This window comes from Lynx rufus, unplaced genomic scaffold (genome assembly GCF_022079265.1).
Source record: "Lynx rufus isolate CCGP_SWC_20201006 ecotype Redwood Valley unplaced genomic scaffold, mLynRuf1.p SCAF_6, whole genome shotgun sequence".
NCBI lineage: Eukaryota > Metazoa > Chordata > Mammalia > Carnivora > Felidae > Lynx > Lynx rufus.
In genome coordinates this window covers 1,791,958-1,810,086 of record NW_025814878.1, presented here as the reverse complement: position 1 = coordinate 1,810,086, position 18,129 = coordinate 1,791,958, and the positions used below count along the sequence as shown (strand labels likewise).

The following is an 18,129-nucleotide window of genomic DNA, read 5'->3' as shown; positions in this document are numbered from 1 at the left end:
AGTTTCCTTTAAAAATCTAACCCAGATAATAATGTATTTTAAAATTTTGTCACCCATGTCACTTGAAAGGCCAATTTAAATTTCTTGGCATACATTCTGGACAACTTGATATTACTTTACAGGTATCATTTCTTTAAGAAAACAGGCTCTCTGCTCTATTTAATAGTTTTTCAGATCTTCTCTGTTCTGTTTCCCTGGCCCACGATTCTCCTATGTGTTTTGGTTTGATATCATTGTGGAGAAAAGAATAAAATAAAATAAGATAAAGACAATTCCCAGCACACCAATAGCATTGTCCTAGGAATGCTGGGAATGGAGTGAGCTGCTACGGCTTGGTAGGGTTTGGTCCCCTGGGTAGATTTTAATAAGTAGGCCAACAAACTCTATTTGGCTATAGATTTAGGTTCGTAGGGTTCAAGATGAGGTAAGGTTGAATTATATGGGCTTTGTGGTGGATGGAGAAATCTCTGGTCTGGACTTGTATCATCACAGCAAGGCCATAGCAAGAGTGGTCTCTCTTCTTAGTTTAGCGGATTATCTACTTTCTTGACTTGGAGGTAAATCATCTTTTCTTTATTTTTTCTTGGTCTGCAGTAATAAAGAAAATGGAGAGGAGATAAAGAAATAATAAGGAAGCTATAAACCAAAATAAAGTGGGTAGTAAATGAATGGGACAAAAAATTGATGTAAGTTTTGTCCAGGATTAGTTTTGCAGTGTGTTCTGAGTGGTGATTCCTGAAAAGAAAATTGACGGGGCTTGGTGAACAACTAATGTGGTGGCGTAGTTCCAGAAGTGCTCTTCTGGGACTGGCCTATGTTCCTTATTTTAGGTGTTCACTTTTCTATGTAATGGAGGATGTGGGTGATGACTTATTTAATCTTATATTGGTAAAAAATGATTATTGCAAAATCTAGACAGCTGTCATTTCTTGCAAATACAATTTTAGAAGCTTTTTACCAAAGCTCATTTATTTTTCAACAGTTGCACAAGTGAAAAATCAACTAGAAATTTGTTCGAATTGCACATTTTCTCAGTCATCTTATCTTCATGAATACCAGGATGTTGCTGACACTCATTGTAGAGATGCTGGTTTCTTCGTTCTGCTGCTCCCAGACATGCCCTTCGATAGTAAGGCTGAGATCTGCAGTGGGGCGACCCCTGGGTACCCCAGCTCCTTGCGGAATTTGCCCTGCTGGGGGATGCCTAGTCTTGCCTCAGCTTCTGGGCCAGTCTGAGACAGGGAGGGTAGCAGAAGCTCACCCGAATCCCCTGGCAGTGCTGGAGTTCTCTCAGACCCCAGGCGTTGGGGCCCAAGGAAGTCAGCTGCACTCCCGGGGTCTCTGTGCCAACAACAGTAATGGCAAAAGCAGCGGCAGCAACAACAGAAACAACAGTACCATCAGGAGCGGGAACACCAGCAACAACAACAGCAACACTAGCCACAGTGGCAACAACAGCAGCGACAACAGTGACAACGGCAACAACAGGAACAACAGCAACAGCAAAAGCAACAGCAGCGACAATAGCAACAGCAGCGATAGGAACCACCACGGTAGCAATAGGAACCACAGCGGCAACAACAGCAACAACAGCAACAACAGGAAGCACAGCGGCGACAACAGCAGCCGTGACAGCAGCATCAGTAGCAGCCGTGGCAACGACAGGAACGACAGCGGCAACAATGGCAGCCACGACAGTAACAATGGCAGCAACGGCAACAGTAGGAACAACAACAATAATAGGAGCCACAGCAGCAACAATAGTAACAACAGCAACAACAGCAGCAAGAGTAACTATGGCAACAGCAGTAATAATAATGGCAAGAACAGCAGGAACAGCAGCAACGATAGTAACAGTGGCAACAACAGGAACCACAGCAGCAACAATAGGAACAACAACAAGGACAAGAACCGCAGCAGCAACAACAGTAACAGTAGTAACAATGGCAACAACAGCAGCCGTGACAGCAGCATCAGTTGTAGCAGTGGCAACGACAGGAACCACAGCAGCAATAATAGTAACAACAGCAACAACCACGGCGGCAACAATGGTGGCCACAACAATAATAGGAACCACAGCGACAACGATAGTAGCCGCAGGAACCACTGCAGCAACAGTAACAATGGCAACAGCGGCAGCGATGATAGTAACAATGGCAACAACAGGAACCACAGCAGCAACAATATTAACAGCAACGGCAACAACAACAATCGTAGCAACAATGGCAACAACGGCAGCAGCAACAGTGGTAACAACAACAATAACAGGAACCACAGCAGCAACAACAGCAACAGTAGTAACAACGGCAACGACGGCCATGACAGCAGCATCAGTAGCAGCCGTGGCAACGACAGGAACCACGGCAGCCACAATATTAACAGCAACAGCAACAACAAGAGCAATAATGGTAACAACAGCAACAACAGCAGCAGCAAGAGTAACTATGGCAACAGCAGTAGTAATAATGGCAAGAACAGCAAGAACGGCAGCAACGATAGTAACAATGGCAACGGCCACAGAAGCAACAATAGTAGCAACAACAACAATAGGAACCACGGTGACAACAGCAGCAACAGGAACCACAGCAGCACCAACAGCAACAGTGGTAACAATGGCAACAAGAGCAGCATTGACAGCAGCATCAATAGTAACGGCGGCAACAACAGGAACCACAGCAGCAACGCTATTAACAACAATGGCAGCAATAACAGTAACAACGACAGCAACCGCAGCAGCAGCAGCAGTAACAACAACAATAACAGGAACCACAGCAGCAACAAGAGCAACAACAATGAAAACCACAACATCAGCAATAGTAACAACGGGAACAACAGCAGCAGCAAGAGTAACGATGGCAATGACAGTAGTAATAATGGCAAGAACACCAACAGCAGCAGCAACGATAGTAACAACGGCGACAACCACAGCAGCAACAGTAGTAGCAACAACAATAATAGGAACCACAGCAACAACAATAGTAACCGCAGGAACCACTGCAGTAGCTATAGTAACCACAGCAGCAACAGTAGCAACTGTAGCAACAATGGCAACAACAGTAGCCATGACAGCAGCATCAATAATAACAGTGGCAACGACAGGAACCACAGCAGCAACAATAGTAACAATGAAAACCTCAGCATCAGGGATATAAACAACAGCAACAACAGCAGCAAGAGTAACCGCGGCAACAGCAACAGTAACAATGGCAAGAACAGCAACAGCAGCAGCAATGACAGTAACAGTGGCAACAACAGGAACCACAGCAGCAACAGCGGCAGCAACAATACTAACAACAATAGGAACCACAGCAGCAACAATAGTAGCGAGAAGAGCAACCACAGCGGCAGCAATAGTAACCACAGCAACAAGAGCCACAACAGTAACCATGGCAACAACAACAGCAACAGCAGTAACAACGGCAACAAAGACAACAACAGCAGCAGCAACAGCAGCCACAAGAGTAACCGTGGCAACAACAACAGCAACAACGGTGACCACGGCAACAGCAGCAGGTACAGCAGCGGCGGCGGCACAGCTATGCCGACTGACTGGTGAGGCGCCCCAGCCCGCTCTGGACCCTCACTGCACTCTTCCGCTTGTGAGCCCGGCCGTCTGGGACCTGGGTGCCAGGACTAGCCTGGCTTTGTCACTTACTGGCCTCATGGACGAATCCTTCCATCTGTCTTGCCTTCATTTTTTTCAGTTGTCCAATGGGGCTAATAATAATAATAATAATACCTGTTCCATAGGGTTGGTGCCAGGATTAAATGAGGCAACACACGGGAAGGGCTTGGAAAGTACTAGCTAAAAGCTCTGAGTAAACGTTAGCCACTGTTACCCAATTTTACAGGAAAGGAAACAAGGGTCAGGGATGAAATAAGGTGTACGTTAGGAAATCCCTAGGGCCGTCTTTGTAACCAGGATGGGCTCAGGGCCCTCGGGAGCCCAGTGACTCGATGGGGGTGGAGGGAGTCCCGCCCTACCCTGTTTGTGCGCCTCTCCCGCAGTATCTGGGACACCGGACCTGGGTCAGCTCTCCTGACGGAGGCAGCCTGCCTGCCCCTCAGGGCCAGCGTGGGGTGCCCCTACTCCCGGCCATCTACGCGTCCCGTGGGCTGCCCCTGCTTGTCTTTCCCCACAGGGGGGCCCTTTGCCCAGCCCTGCCTCGGCGTCCACGTCCTCACTCCCTTGTGCAGCCCTCAAGCCTCACACAGGTCTGCCTTCCTTCTTCGAGAGGTGAGCCGGAGGATGTAATACAGACAGCAGAAAGGCGCAAACCTTCGCAGACGTATTTGTGGGTCACGTGAAGAGAAGGCGTGTAAAGCAACAGCAGGAATGATCTCCGCGATCCCCCTTTAGCCTGACGAACCAGCCTGACGAAAACGAAAGCCTCCTGCGAGGGGATGTGGATGTGTACGTCCCTGGGCTGAACTTCCCTGTCTCAACACCGAATAGATTTTAAAATTTGATCCCCAGTCAGTGATCTAGGTACATATTTACCTATTTTATAGAAGAGCCATGAAAACTTCTGTGAACAATATCGGTGGTTATTGGGCATCCACAAAGGGCCCGCCTCTTTACATGCACGTATCTCGTCACAAAAATCCAATGAGTAGAAACTGTTGTCCCCATTTACAGATGAAGACACTGAGGCTTAGAAGAGTTAAGGCCACACGATAGGAAATGTCAAGACCTTGCCTATCAGACTCCACAGCCCCTGTCCTCCCCCACCACATATCCTTCCCACCTCTGGAGCTGGCTGGGAGAGCCTGGAGAAACCACAGTCGGAGATGCTCTAGAAGGAACTCAGCATGGGTCCCACAGCTATTTGGCGGGCACCCGCTCTGTGTGTGTGCCAGGCACCGTGCTAAGCTCTAGGGCTGTGGCAGTCAATGGGGTACGACCTGTCTTCAAGACGACAGACGTCTTCAAGGGGACAGTCGTGTGCATGGGAAGCTTCCCTGAGACGGGGGTACAGAGGGGACAGTTGGTCTAGATCAGGGACCTCGACTCAAATGTCTGCATGTACCGGGCAGAAGATACAAATGTAGCGGGCACAAGACAGTCGGGCCTGGTGGCACCGCGGCCTACACCAGTGGCCGTGCCCTTCAAAATGCCGAGCTGTCTGTCAGCTCCGGCGAATCATCGACAAGAGGAAATGCCTGCTCCGTGTTACCAAATCCTCTGAATTTGTTTGCTTTAACAGATCCTGGGAATCCAGTTAATGTGGACTTTCCCACTTAAAAAATACCCACGTGGGCCAAGCAAAGCGCTCGAGACCCTAGTGTCCTGTTGGCAGCCAGTGTGTGACCTCAGCTGAATTCAAGGGCCTCTTCTAATGCTGGCCTTCAAGCTCGGGGGAAAGCCTCCGACCACGGTGATTTCTTCTGCAGCAACATCTGCGTAAGTACTGAACGTGTTAAAAGGGAACATTGTGGAGAATGGGTAAAATTCTGTTCAGTCTTCGGCATCAGCGGGCCAAAACTGCACTACAAATAAAATGCGTAAGAACATCTAAGCACACTGCACAAACAAACCTGTGGGGAGCGTGTCCTATGTTTATCTTTATTAGATTTTCTTGTTTTTTTTTTTAAGTTTATTTATTTTTCTTGAGAGAGATAGAGAGCGAGTAGGGGAGGGGCAGAGAGAGAGAGAGAGGGAGGCAGAAGCCCAAGCAGGCTCCGTGCTGTCGGCACAGAACCCGATGTGGGGGCTTGAACTCACGAACCATGAGATCGTGACCTGAGCCAAAATCAAGAGTCAGATGCTTAACCAACAGAGCCACCCAGGCGCCCCTCTTTATTAGATTTTCTTAAGTTTACTTTTTGAATAGGTTCATATGGTTCAAAATTCAGAATGTACAAAAAGGTATGTGTTGAAAATCCCTCCCGGGGCTCCTGGGTGGCTCAGTTGGTTAAGTGCTCAATTCTTGATTTCAGCTCGGGTCATGATCTCGTGGTTCGTGAGTTTGAGCCCCATGTCAGGCTGTGTTGACCGTGTGGAGCCTGCTTGGGATTCTCTCTCTCTCCACTCTCTGTTCCTACCCTCTGCTCTCTCGCTCTCTCTCTCTCTCTCTCTCTCAGAATGGGTACATAAAAACTTAAAAAAAAAAAGAAAATCTCTCCCACCTATGTTCTCTGCCCACCAATTCCACAGATGGCCAACATTACAGCTTTTCCATCTTCTTTCAGAGATACAGTAAATACACATATATATGTATATGTATATAGATATTTAACACGGATATGTATTTATTCATTCTTTTTTTAAAATGTGTATTTATTTTTGAAAGAGAGAGAGAGAGACAGAGCATGAGAGGGGGAGAGGCAGAGAGAGAGGGAGACACAGAATCCGAAGCAGGTTCCGGGTGCTGAGCTGTCAGCACAGAGCCCGACGTGGGACTCGAACGCATGAACCGTGAGATCATGACCTGAGCCCACGTCGGACACTTAACCAACTGAGCCACCTGGGTGCCCCTATTTGTTCATTCTTTTTACAGAAATGGTAGAATATTTACTTTCTATATTTCCCTTTTTAAAATTAATAATATATCTGAGAGAACTTTCCTTATCAGTGCATGTAAAGCTGCCTCATTCTTTTTATTTTTATTTTTTTATTTTTTAAAAAAATTTTTAATCCTTATTTATTTTTGAGAGAGAGAGAGAAAGAGAAGCAGAGCTCCAGCGGGGGGTGGAACGGAGAGGGAGGGAGACACAGAATCCGAAGCAGGCTCCAGGCTCCGAGGTGTCAGCACAGAGCCCGACGCGGGGCTTGAACTCACGAGCTGTGAGTTCATGACCTGAGCCGAAGTCAGACACCTAAACGACTGAGCCATCCAGGTGCCCCTGCCTCATTCTTTTTAATGGCTGCAGAGTATTTTATTGAATGACCTACCATAATTTATATAATCAGTGGGCATTTAGGCTGTTTCCAATCTTTTCTTACATAAAATGCGGTCTTAAATAGTAATCTTGTGCCCCCGTAATCTTGTACATATATGCTCCTAGAAGGGTGGAAATTTCCGGGTAAAAAGAAATGCACATTTTTGATACTATTGCCATCACAGAGAGTTCAGGTTTCTACTCCCACTGACAACACAGGGCGCCGTTTCCCCACGGTCCTTCCCAACATGATAGTTAACGAGCGGTTTAATCTTCGACAACCTCAGCTGTGAGTCGTGTGGGGTTCCTTTATACCTGTCTTACTATGGGAGATCTGAGCATATTTTCATACCTTTAAGAGCTGTTTTTCTTTTCTTTTCCCTGAACTACCTATTCAAGTCTTTAGCCCATTCTTTTTTCCTTTTGGGTGGTTCCTCTAATGGATTTGTCAGAGCCCTTTATATAGTGGGAAAACCAGCCCCTTGTCGAGGAGTAAATATTTTCTCCACATTTGTTATTATTATTTTTTAGACGATGTTGGTTTTTCAATGCAGAATTCTTTATTCAGAAAGGCACACTTACTGATCTTGTTTTCAAAGGGATCTGGATTTTTTGCCCTACTTACAGAGACCTTCCCCATTCTGAAAGTATCAGGGTATCTCCTAGCGTGTGTTCATTATTTTACTGTTTCTTTGTGTTTTGTTTTGTTTTGCTTTGCTTTGTTTTGTTTTTACTCTTCAGTCTTTGATTTCGTGTGACTCGATCTCAACGTACGGCATGAGCTACAAATTCAACCTCGTCTTTTTTTTCCACCTGGCCTCAGAACTGGCCCAGACACACACGCACAGAGGAATTTCAGCTCCTTCCTTACCTCTGCATGTTCTCGGCTTCATCTATAGTCTCAGGCAAAGCCTTCCCTTTGGTCTCCGGAAGCAGCAACACCAGTACCCCAGCAACCAAGCCAATCACAGCTGAAGGTCAAACAGATGCAAATCACATTAAGAACTAAAATGCGCAGGTTGGTTGTTTTTGCTGTTGGCCCGGAGCCTGACGTGGGGCTCGATCCCACGAACCGTGAGATCATGACCTGAGCTGAAATCAAGAGTCAGATGCTCAACCAACTAAACTCCTCAGGGGCCCCAAACATTCAAGTTTTATAATTAGAACTCCACTGATTTCTTCAAAAAAACGTTTGTGTGTGATTTTCTATAGTTATGGGTTTCTTTGCTCTCTCTGACTGTCCTATAAATATTTTGCTGATTCCAAACTCCGTTGGATTGCAATTCCTTATAGGGAGATGAAATACTTAACATTTTGAGTCAAGGTTATTCTAGGCTAGAGAACATTGCCGCGATATTAAGATACATGGGAGTTAGAAAATAACTCTGAAAAAAAATCAACTCCGAGGAAAGGAAGAACATAACCCTGCCAACATAAAGCACTTAGTAATGAAAATGAGTCAGAAACTTGGACCACTGAGCAAACAGAGGTAATGAATCATGTATTACTGCATCGCAGTATGAAAAAGTATAGCCAGGCCTATGCTTTTAGTTTTAATTTCGGGGGTTGATAGAGTCTTTTTGTTGTTCCTTTTTCCCTTGTCTCCAGCTCTAATTTTTTGCACACGCTAGGGGGTAATCGTAAACATTAGGGTGTTTATGCTTCCTTAAATCCCCGCTAACATTTTGGGATTCTAAGGTCACATTTTATGCTTTGCTACGGTAGAATGCAGGACGTAGGTGGGGGTTCTTCGCTGGTTTGGAGTTTCAAAAGAAGGGCACACTGGACTCCGTTTTGACATCTTTGCAAAATGGCAGGAGTAGAGGCCACCACGGTTCAGGACGCCGGCTGAAGCTCCGGGTCCCTGGGCTCCACTGCGGAGCCTCCACTCACTGGTCTCAGAGCCCTGGGAAGTTCTGTTCTGAACCTCAGCCATGAAGTGAGGTGACATCTCCACATCACATGCTTGTTGTGTGACTCAAGTGGCTTCCTGCCCGTTAAGTGGCCGTGCCCGCCACAGCGTATGAACGAGGTAGCTCTCCCCTCGGAGTCTCACCAAACCACCAACGATTCACTTGGTTGTAACTCGTGCAAACAATAAACATATTCCGTGGGCTTTGATCCTCTGAAGTAAGTGAATTATGTAGAGAATATAATAGATGGCTCAAATTGTCATCCCTTTAGCATTTTATATTTGCAAAGATCGGCCTAATGAACCAGATTATTGCTTTTTTTTTTTTTTTAAAGTTTTTTATTTCTTTTTGAGAGGGGGGAATGAGAGAGAGAGGGAGTGAGAGAAAATCCCAAGCAGGCTCTAAACTCCCAGCACAGAGCCCGGTGTGGGGATCGAACTCACAAACCATGAGCTCATGACCTGAGCTGAAATCAAGAGTTGTGTGCTTAACCGACTGAGCCACCCAGGCGCCCCTGAACCGGGTTATTTCTTAAATCAGTTTTTTTTTTTTTCCAGTGCTCTTCCAATTGGGGTTTTCCCAGCTTTGGATGTGTTGATTTTCAGGCTTCTGGAGAACCACTTCTGGCGATTTCAAGACCACAGTTGGCACACCATTAATGTGTGCAAAAGAAACGCAAAGGAATAAAAATGTCAAAGTGTTAGTTTCGCTTCCCAATAAAAATGGGAGTTGTCTTCGAGTTTACTTGAAACGGTGAAATGCAGCTAAAATCCTTTATCTTTTCAAGGGGAAGGTGAATCCTGAGGGAGGGTTAACAGAGGCTCCTCTAGGTCTGGACCTTACGTTGCTCTGGTAAATGAAGTCTCTGTTCTTGACCCACAAATGTCTCGCTGACCCATGATCACTCACTGCCCACCTAAGGGAGGGGCCGAGATTGAGGCGGTTCCACCTTCCTCCCTGGAAGGAAGGAGTCCACAGGGGCTTGTGGGACTCCTCCAAGTTGGAAAGTAGGCTCCATGCGGATCCCTCAACCGGTGTGGGGAGAGGAAGGCGCCTGGGCCATGTAGGCCCCATAGGTAAGTGGTACCAGCCACTCTGTGGCCAAATCATGCTTATCTCAGGGTAAAGAGCTCGTGTTCTAGCAACTTTGGCCATCTTGCTGTTATTACGTTGCAACATAGAAGACTTCTTTGGGTCTATTCCGAGGGGGAGTTCTATTGGCGGCGTGGAGCATTTGCTAGCAGATGCAAAGCAGTGGAAAACCCCCCTCTCCCCTTCCCGAAACCCTTGAGAAGAGGAAGGAGCGGAGATGTTTGTGTGCAACAATGCGCAGCATTAGGGGAAAAGCCATTTGGGTGTTCGTCCAATGTGCAGAGGGTCTTGTCCTCCCTCCCTCCAGTTAAGTGAGTGTTGGAGGCCCATGGGGGAAAATGTTACATTTTTTGTCAGATTAAAAGTGGTTCCCAATGGATCTAAAAGAAGATGAAAATGAGTGCATTGAGGCCTCCTGGCTAACGTGAGAAGGTGAATGCTGTGTGCGTGAATCTGGACACCTCTCTGCATGGTGCCCAGGAGAGGGTCTGTCTCACAGTCCCCAGCTGCGGGGAAGGGCAATGGCCATGAGTGAACGGAAGTGCCCAGGATTCCCAGAGCCCTTTGATAGCCTGCAGACCTTCCACACTGGCCTCTGTGTGCGAATTGCTGATAATTAGATTTGTCTCTGTCACTTTCCAGGCTGCAGGCTGGTCGGGGAGGGGAGGGCTCAGCACTGGTGCATTCCTTCAGTGTTGGAAGCAAGCACTGAGCCAATCCTTCTTAACTCTAACTGCCCAAGGAATCCGAGGAAGGGGTGCCCGACACCAGCACACGTGTACTGTTAAGCCAACGCATTTCCTTAATGGCGGTCTTTGTTTCCCCTGGATTTTGAAAACGCTCTTTGCAAAACCATAACTGCCTTTCTTTGAAGTAATGTAGCGAAGAGTTGTGTATCTTCTCACGTCTGGCCATAGAGGAGGCAGAGTGAGCTCTTTGACAAAGAGACCCAAGGAGGGGTGGAAATCGGTGAGGAGAGTTAGGGGTTTTCTTCAGGCAAATGTCTTTCCATCTTACTCCCTCTTGAACTTTGTACCACAAAGGCCGTGAGTCCTAGTGGGCTCCCATGCCTGGGTCTTAGTAGCTACTAATAGTATTATCAATACTAGTCTTACTAACGCTAAGAGTAGTTCTAATTACTAGCTGTATTTAGTAGTCGCTGGTAGGCATGATACCTATTTTGAGATAGAAAAATGGCGGATGCTAGGAAAATAGGGTTTCATTCAAAGACACGTCTGAGGATCTCTTACCGAAAACCAGCAGTGGGAGCTCATGCCAGACGTTGGTGAGCCGGTAGACCAAGAACGGTGTGATAATGCCACCGATGTCGCACATGGAGGAGCAGACAAGGACACCGAGATTCCTGAAATGCAGGAAACGGATTGAACTTTTAGCTTCTCGCCGGATGGCAGTTATCCCCCACCACCTCCACATAAATACTTCCCTACATCACTAAAATGTCTGTGGACTGGAAAAAACCCAAAAGGTTCACATTATTTTCAACACACACAAATGGTGTGATACACAGTTCCATCCCTATTCTGTTGTGCTTATTTCATGTTAGCTTTTTTGAAGATTTTTAATGGGGGGGTGATTTCACTCTTATCACCTGTCTTCTCTACGCTGTTCTGCGGTCCTGTGTGTGCTGTTTCTGACCACGCTCTCCCAGGGCCATTTGGTCATTGCTCTCTTGCAGTCAATACCCTGTATTTCACCCTAGCCGTAAGTGTGAGATGTGGCCTCGTTACTGCCTTCACATGTTCTAATCTTCTCTTACCCGTGTTTTGAAAAGGAAGGTGTCCTCTGAAAAGGTGTCCTCCACTGGCACTTGTGGTAGTTCTAGCCAACAACCAAATGTCCCGACCACCCTCTTCACGTTGAGGAAAGCATGCTAACCTGATGAATGTGGGGTACAGTTCCGCGTTGACCAGGCAAACCATTTCGTAGGCCATCGTAATCCCCATCCTACCCAAGCACGCGACTGTAACTCTTAGCCACTGCAGATCTGAGGGGAGAACACACACCAGTTACACACACAGCACTGGGTAATGGTCTCCAAACCCTGGTCTGCAAACAGTGCTCCAGAGGCATGCAAAGGGAAAGTCCGCATTCCAGAATGGATTGAGAACACAAAATGCTTCTTCTATAGCCTCCAAGTCTTGAGCACGATTCCCCACATCTGTTAGTTTTAACTTGGACACAGTTCTAACAGTCTCTTTAGACCCCGGCATTATTGGCGACAGAATTATACCAGTTTTCAAAGCTGGGCCAACTCTAGTCTGTAGAGGTCACCCACAAGGAACAGTAAAATATAGGAATATTTTAAGTAATTGCTAATAACTGAAGGATGCAAACAAAGCTCCTAGTTGCTAAGAGGATTCTATCGTATAGGTTCTTACTCTCCTTCATTGAGAACGCATTTTAAAAAGAAGGAAAGGAACTGAATAAGTGTTCATTTGTTGCATTTACCTAAACTTCCTTATTTGTTCGGCAGAATTAAGTGTCTGGGAAACACTAAAATAAGACTTTAACCCTGGGCCTGCTCAACCCCTGCAAAGCCCATGCTTTCTTTTCTGGGCCAGGCCAATGGTCTGTAGCATGAGTCCCCTTAGCCTTTCTCGTTCTAGTACATTAGAGAACAATCAGGTGTGATTGTATTATGTCAGGCAACCTGTGGGTACAATTGTTCTTAAAGACAGGGTAGCTATATGGTTTGCTCAGGGAGGTCCCAGATACTGTGTTCACTCTTTCCAAATTGATTTGGATGACAAATTACATAATCCTGCTCTCAGAGGGCTATGACCTCCCTCTTCTCAGGGCCTTAGAAGACAAGACCCCAGCTTGGCCTGACACTTACCATCAGGGATAAAAACCGAGGCTAGGCAGGCTACCCCTGCCACCATATTTGATGCAGCCCATGGATAGCGGCGACCTAAACGGTCAATGGTGACGATGAGGAGGAGGGCAGCTGGAAACTCCACCAGGGCAGAGTAGAAGAAATCCAAGTAGAAATTGCTCCCTGTAAGGCCCATGTGCATGATGAGGCCCTGGTAGAGAACAGAGCTCGTGAACCTGAGCAGAGAGGAGAGCTCAGGTCAAGCCAAGCACCAAAAGCAAATCATCGAGAAGGAGCAGCTTCTGGAAATGAGAGTGGATTGTGGGTCACCTTTCTTGGTCATCTTAGTGCTATTCCCTCTCTTCCACTGCTTTTGCATCATCTGACCCACTATGGTGGCTGGTTGTGACCCCAGAACCAGGAAAGCAGAAGAAATTAAGATAACATTCCCTGGCCAAACTGAAAGGCAAGAAGAAATTTCTTTCTAGAGTGATTTATTTGGTAAAACTGTATCAGTTTATTAGTGGCTATTAATTATTATCTCTTTGTGGTTTTCTGATGGAATCGGGATCAAAAGGCTTGGCTACTTAATTCAAATTTTAGGAGACCAGAGACCCAAATGGGTACCAAATTCCCAAATGGATATGGCCTCACTTCTTGAGGATTTCTCTTCTGACACCATCCAGATAGCATTTTGACGATGTTTTTTTTGCTTTGTTTTGTCGACTGAAAGTGTTTGTTATCTGTAATGGAAACTAGGAAGACCCCTGGCAAGAGCCACAATTATTCAGAAAAGGAAAGAAGGCTAACGAAGCCACATTTCACTGCTTCGTGTTACGCACAGTACTGTAAAGGGTGCCAGATTAATTCCTGGTGAGCCTTGCTTCTGCCAGTGGTTACAAATCTCTGTTTGGCCGGTGTCAGTCCAATGCACACTGAAAGGAAAGTTCACTGGACTAAGGAAGGCTTGGTGCAGGGTGAGGGCTCAGAGCTCCAGGAGAAGCCTGCAGACCGTGAAAACAATCACGCTTCAGCCATGGATTGTGGAGTTAGTGGATTACTCTTTGTGGCTTGTTCTCATTCATAAGTTTATTTTTTTCTCCAATAGACAAGAAAAGGAAAAGACCCTTCCCTTGCTAGCCCTGTACAATAAGGAGAGATCTACACTCATCATAAATACAGAACCAGGAGTTGTCCATTTTGGCTAAATACCGGAATCATCTGGAGAATGTCAAAATATCGGTGCCTTGGACCTTCCCTCAACCGATTAAATCAGTATTTTCAGGGGGGCAGTGTGGGGAGTCTCGGCTTGGTATTTTATAACCTCCTTTGGCAATGCCAAAGTCGAGAATGTGCTTATCTATGCTTTGGGACTGTAAGCCGATTTCAACATCTGCCCTCCCCCCAAAAATGATATCAGGAAAACTTGCAATGAGTCCCCTCACCATCCACGGTCAATACCGATACTGGAACTAGGCTATGTAACGGTGCTCTTGGTCCCTCCCTTGATGTGGATGATGGGGATTTAAAAAAATGTGGAGAGGTTTTGAAGTGAAAAATGTTCCTTACCAGTTGTACATCAGGATCAAAGTGTGTTTCCTGATCTGAGGGGTTCTGACCAAATCAAGAAATGAAGGATTCAGCTTCTCGTCAGCTTCCTCATCAGGTCTGAGGCTCTAGGAATAGAAATCGTAGGAACAGCTTTGTGTGGTTACAGACAGTGTCCCTGTATGTATGGAAACCGATTTGACAATAAATCTCATATGTCAAAAAAAAAAAAAAAAAAAAAAAGCCAGGGGAACAAAGGCATTGTCAGACCTGCAAGTCAAAAAAAAAAAAAAAAAAAAAAAAGACAGTGTCCCTGTGTAGTACAGGGAATCACAACAGTAGGTGACACTTGCTGGGGGCTCATAGTGAGCCTTTCATACGTACTAGCTCGGCTGATCTGGACCATCCTGGAAGTTAGTGTCCACCTTTTTTCACCCCTTTCACAGAAGAGGAAGCTGGGATTTGGGGGAGTTGGGTAACTCATGTGCCTCTGTCAAGGGGCCCTTGGAGGTAAAGCACAGGGGGGCAGGAGGAGGCCTGGCTCAGCGGCCCTGTGGGCTGAGGGCACGGGGCACCCCTCTCTGCAGGACCGGCTGGGACCCCGCGGTCAGGAAGCTCTGCTCTGGGACCCTTGCACTGGGAGCAGCTCTTTATCGCCTAGAGCTTGTTAGAATGAAAGACCTGGGCCCCCATCCAGACAGACTGAATCGGAATCTGCATTTCCATAAGGTCCCAGGTGCACCCTGTGCACAAGTATTAATGCTCCAGAAGCTCGGCTCTAGAAGAAAATAGTAGGTGGTGGAGTTGAGACCCAATCTCCAGGGTTCAGGAAGCAGAATGTTCCCAAAAACCACTCCTTCCGAAAGCAACACTGGATGGGTGCTAAAAGCCCGAGGACAAGAGGAAGAACCTCCAGCGGACTTACCACTCTTCTGTGAACCTGAACTTTGGCCAGAGTAACTCACGTGCTTTAATCCCTGACCAATTTCTGAAATGGCTTAAAACTTAATCAGTGCTTGGCTGGTCATCAGCAGAAAAGACTGTCTACCCAACCACCAGAAACCAGAGAAGAAGTGAAAAAAAAAAAAAGGGCTCTCAGGGGCGCCCGGGTGACTCAATCAGTTAAGCGTCTGACTCGTGATTTTGGCTGAGGTCACGGTCTCATGGTTCATGAGTTTGAGCCTCGTGACAGGTTCTGCGAGACAGCACGGAACCTGCTTGTGGTTCTCTCTCTCCCTCTCTCTCTGCCCCTCCCTCACACACTCTCAAAATAATACATAAAGAAACTTAAAAAAAAAAAAAGCCTCTGAGTCCCCAAATGCTCAACTCTAAAGTCATATAAATCGCAAATGCTTACAGGGAACCTATCTTAGATCCTCACACAGAGATGAATTACTCTTATTTTGACAGAGTTTTCCAATCAGCTTGATTTTCTCTGTTCTGTCCCACCAGGTAAAAAGGCTTAAGTTAAAGGTGATGAGGTCTCCTAGAGGCAAAACACAAAATGCAGAGAAAATGGGCACCCCAGCAACTTGTTTTTTTTTTTTTTTTTTTTCCACAAGGCAGGAGAGAGCTCACGATGTTTTGGGACATTTTCTATCCAAAATGTTTAAAATTCTAAGAAATTATTTGTGTTTGAAGACTCTTGCCTCTGTGAGCCCCTCCCCCCTCCCCGATCTGGTAAGGAAGACATTGGGTAGTTGGGTACAAGTGGCCCACACAGCCTTGGGTGGCACATGATAGAAACTCCTCATTTGCCTTTCAGTGATTTTCAGTGTCCTTTTCCTTTTATGCTTTGGATCTATTTAGAATCCAATATATTACTGGGGACCATGAATCCGAGTACAACGGAAACATCCTGTTGCACATGGTGGGCCCCTTCTATGACTCCCCATTGAGAACACACGGCTTTGCCAGATTCTCCTTCGTCGCCGTTCCATCATTTGATAGTTCAGCCGCTGGCTCACCTGAAGGGAGGTTGGCAGAGGTTTTCCATTTTTCCTTGCGATGTCCTTAATGATCCTCATGGCTTTAGCATTTTTGTTCTGGGAGATCAGCCACCTTGGCGACTCAGGGATGCACCTAGGGAATAGCACAAGTGTTATCAGAGCTGTTCAGTGGGGGATGGGTGGAGGTCTTACTGAACCTTCTTCCCGCAGTGGTCATGGTCAAGTGTCTGCAAGTGAGGTTGGGGTGGATCTACAAAGGAAATAAAACTGTGCAGGGGCGGCACAGCAAAGGAAATCGACAAAAACAGAAAGCAGCCTACTGAATGGGAGAAAGCATTTGCAAATCATGTGCCAGGTTAAGAGGTTCATACCCCAAATATATAAAGAACTCATACAACTCAGTAGCAAAAAACCAGAAAATCTGATTTGGAAAATGGGCAGAGGATCCTAATAGACATTTTTCCAGAGAAGACATACAAATGGCCAACAGGTACATGAAAAGATGCTCAACATCACTAATCACCAGGGAAATAGAAATCAAAACCACGAGGGGATATCACTTCACATCTGTTAGGATGGCTAGTCTCAAAAAGACAAGCAATAAACGCTGACAAGGGTGTGGAGAAAGGGAAACCCTTATGCACTGTTGGTAGGAGCATAAACTGGAGCAGCCACTATGGAAAAGAGTGTGGAGTTCCTCAAAAAATTAAAAATAGAAAGCACAACATGGTCTAGCCATTCCACTTCTGGGTATTTATTAGAAGGAAACAAAAATACCAATTCAAAAAGGTATATGCACTCCTGTGTTTACTTCAGCAAGTCATGGAAACACCCTAAGTGCCCGGGGATGGATGAATGAATGGCTGAAGATGTGGTGTATATTACACAACGAAATAGTCTTCAGCCATAAATAAGAATGAAGTCTTGCCATCTGACAACATGGGTGGGCCTAGAGGGTATTACGCTAAGTGAAATAAGTCAGAGAAAGACAAACACCACATGATCTCACTTATGTGTCGAATCCAAAACAAACAAACAGACCGAGCTCATAGATACAGAGCACAGATGGGTGGTTGCTGGCGGAGGAAGTGGACACCATGGGGGCAGGGGGTCAGAAGGCACAAACTTCCAGTTACAAAACAATCAGAAGCCCTGAGAATGCGACGTATGGCGCGGTGACTACGGTTAATAGAACTGTATTGCGTATTTGAAAGTTGCTGAGACAAGCCGTCTTCAAAGTTCTCTCACAAGAAAAGAATGTTTTAAAATTTTGCAGAGGCTACGTGGGTTTTTCCTCCCTCACACGCTGACTTGTGTTCAGCCTTGTGCAGGAGACTTTTGGGGCATCCTCTTCAGAGTCCCCGGTGGTCAACCGGATGCCCAGGCAGGAGGAGAGGCAGGTCAGCTGGGCTTTGCGAGTGCCGAGATCTGCCGGGTATGGGGACAGCGGAATGCAGTTCCCTCACGGGGGAAACCAAGTATTTTACGCATATTATTCTGAGAGCTGATTTCTCAAGGGAAGGAGGTAAGAGTTTGAGATAAGACGGTAGCAGAGCTTAAAAGCCAGATTGCTGGATCTGGCAGGACACGGGGTGGGCGGCCCTGTACCTCCTGGAGCAGGACTGTAGCCACCTGGATCTGTGTTTGGAGAGTATTCTTGGAGTAGCTGGTTCAGGGTCGATGGGAGGAAGAGGGACTGGCAGGAAGGAGGTTGAAGGACCGCCCTGGTGGGAGTTCTGGCATAGAGTCCGGAAGGCCCCGTGTCGGGGCCTCACCCTGGGGGAGAAAGTTGCTCTGAGAGGGCCCAAAAGGAACTCGGGATGGATGTTTGTGGGAGTGCCATGGAGAGAGGAATCAAGTCCAATTCCTCAGTTAAGGCTCGACATCAGGAACAGAAATGTGGTGCTCG

At 46.5% G+C, this 18,129-nt stretch overlaps 1 protein-coding gene across 2 annotated transcripts in view; it reads right to left on the bottom strand.

Annotated features, from left to right (window-relative positions):
- Positions 1-521: 521 nt before the first annotated feature.
- The window catches only part of SLC22A2 (solute carrier family 22 member 2), a 30,564-nt gene continuing 12,956 nt past the window's right edge, over positions 522-18,129 (bottom strand). The window contains exons 5-11 of one of the 2 annotated variants that reach the window (XM_047102900.1): positions 16,239-16,353; positions 14,293-14,399; positions 12,745-12,959; positions 11,784-11,892; positions 11,138-11,250; positions 7,754-7,853; positions 522-588 (exon numbers count right to left, since the gene is read on the bottom strand). In XM_047102900.1, coding sequence (XP_046958856.1) covers positions 522-588; positions 7,754-7,853; positions 11,138-11,250; positions 11,784-11,892; positions 12,745-12,959; positions 14,293-14,399; positions 16,239-16,353 — 826 coding nt within the window. Of the gene's footprint in view, positions 589-4,181; positions 4,294-7,753; positions 7,854-11,137; positions 11,251-11,783; positions 11,893-12,744; positions 12,960-14,292; positions 14,400-16,238; positions 16,354-18,129 lie in introns of those variants that run through there. The other variant, XM_047102899.1, reaches the window with a different exon arrangement.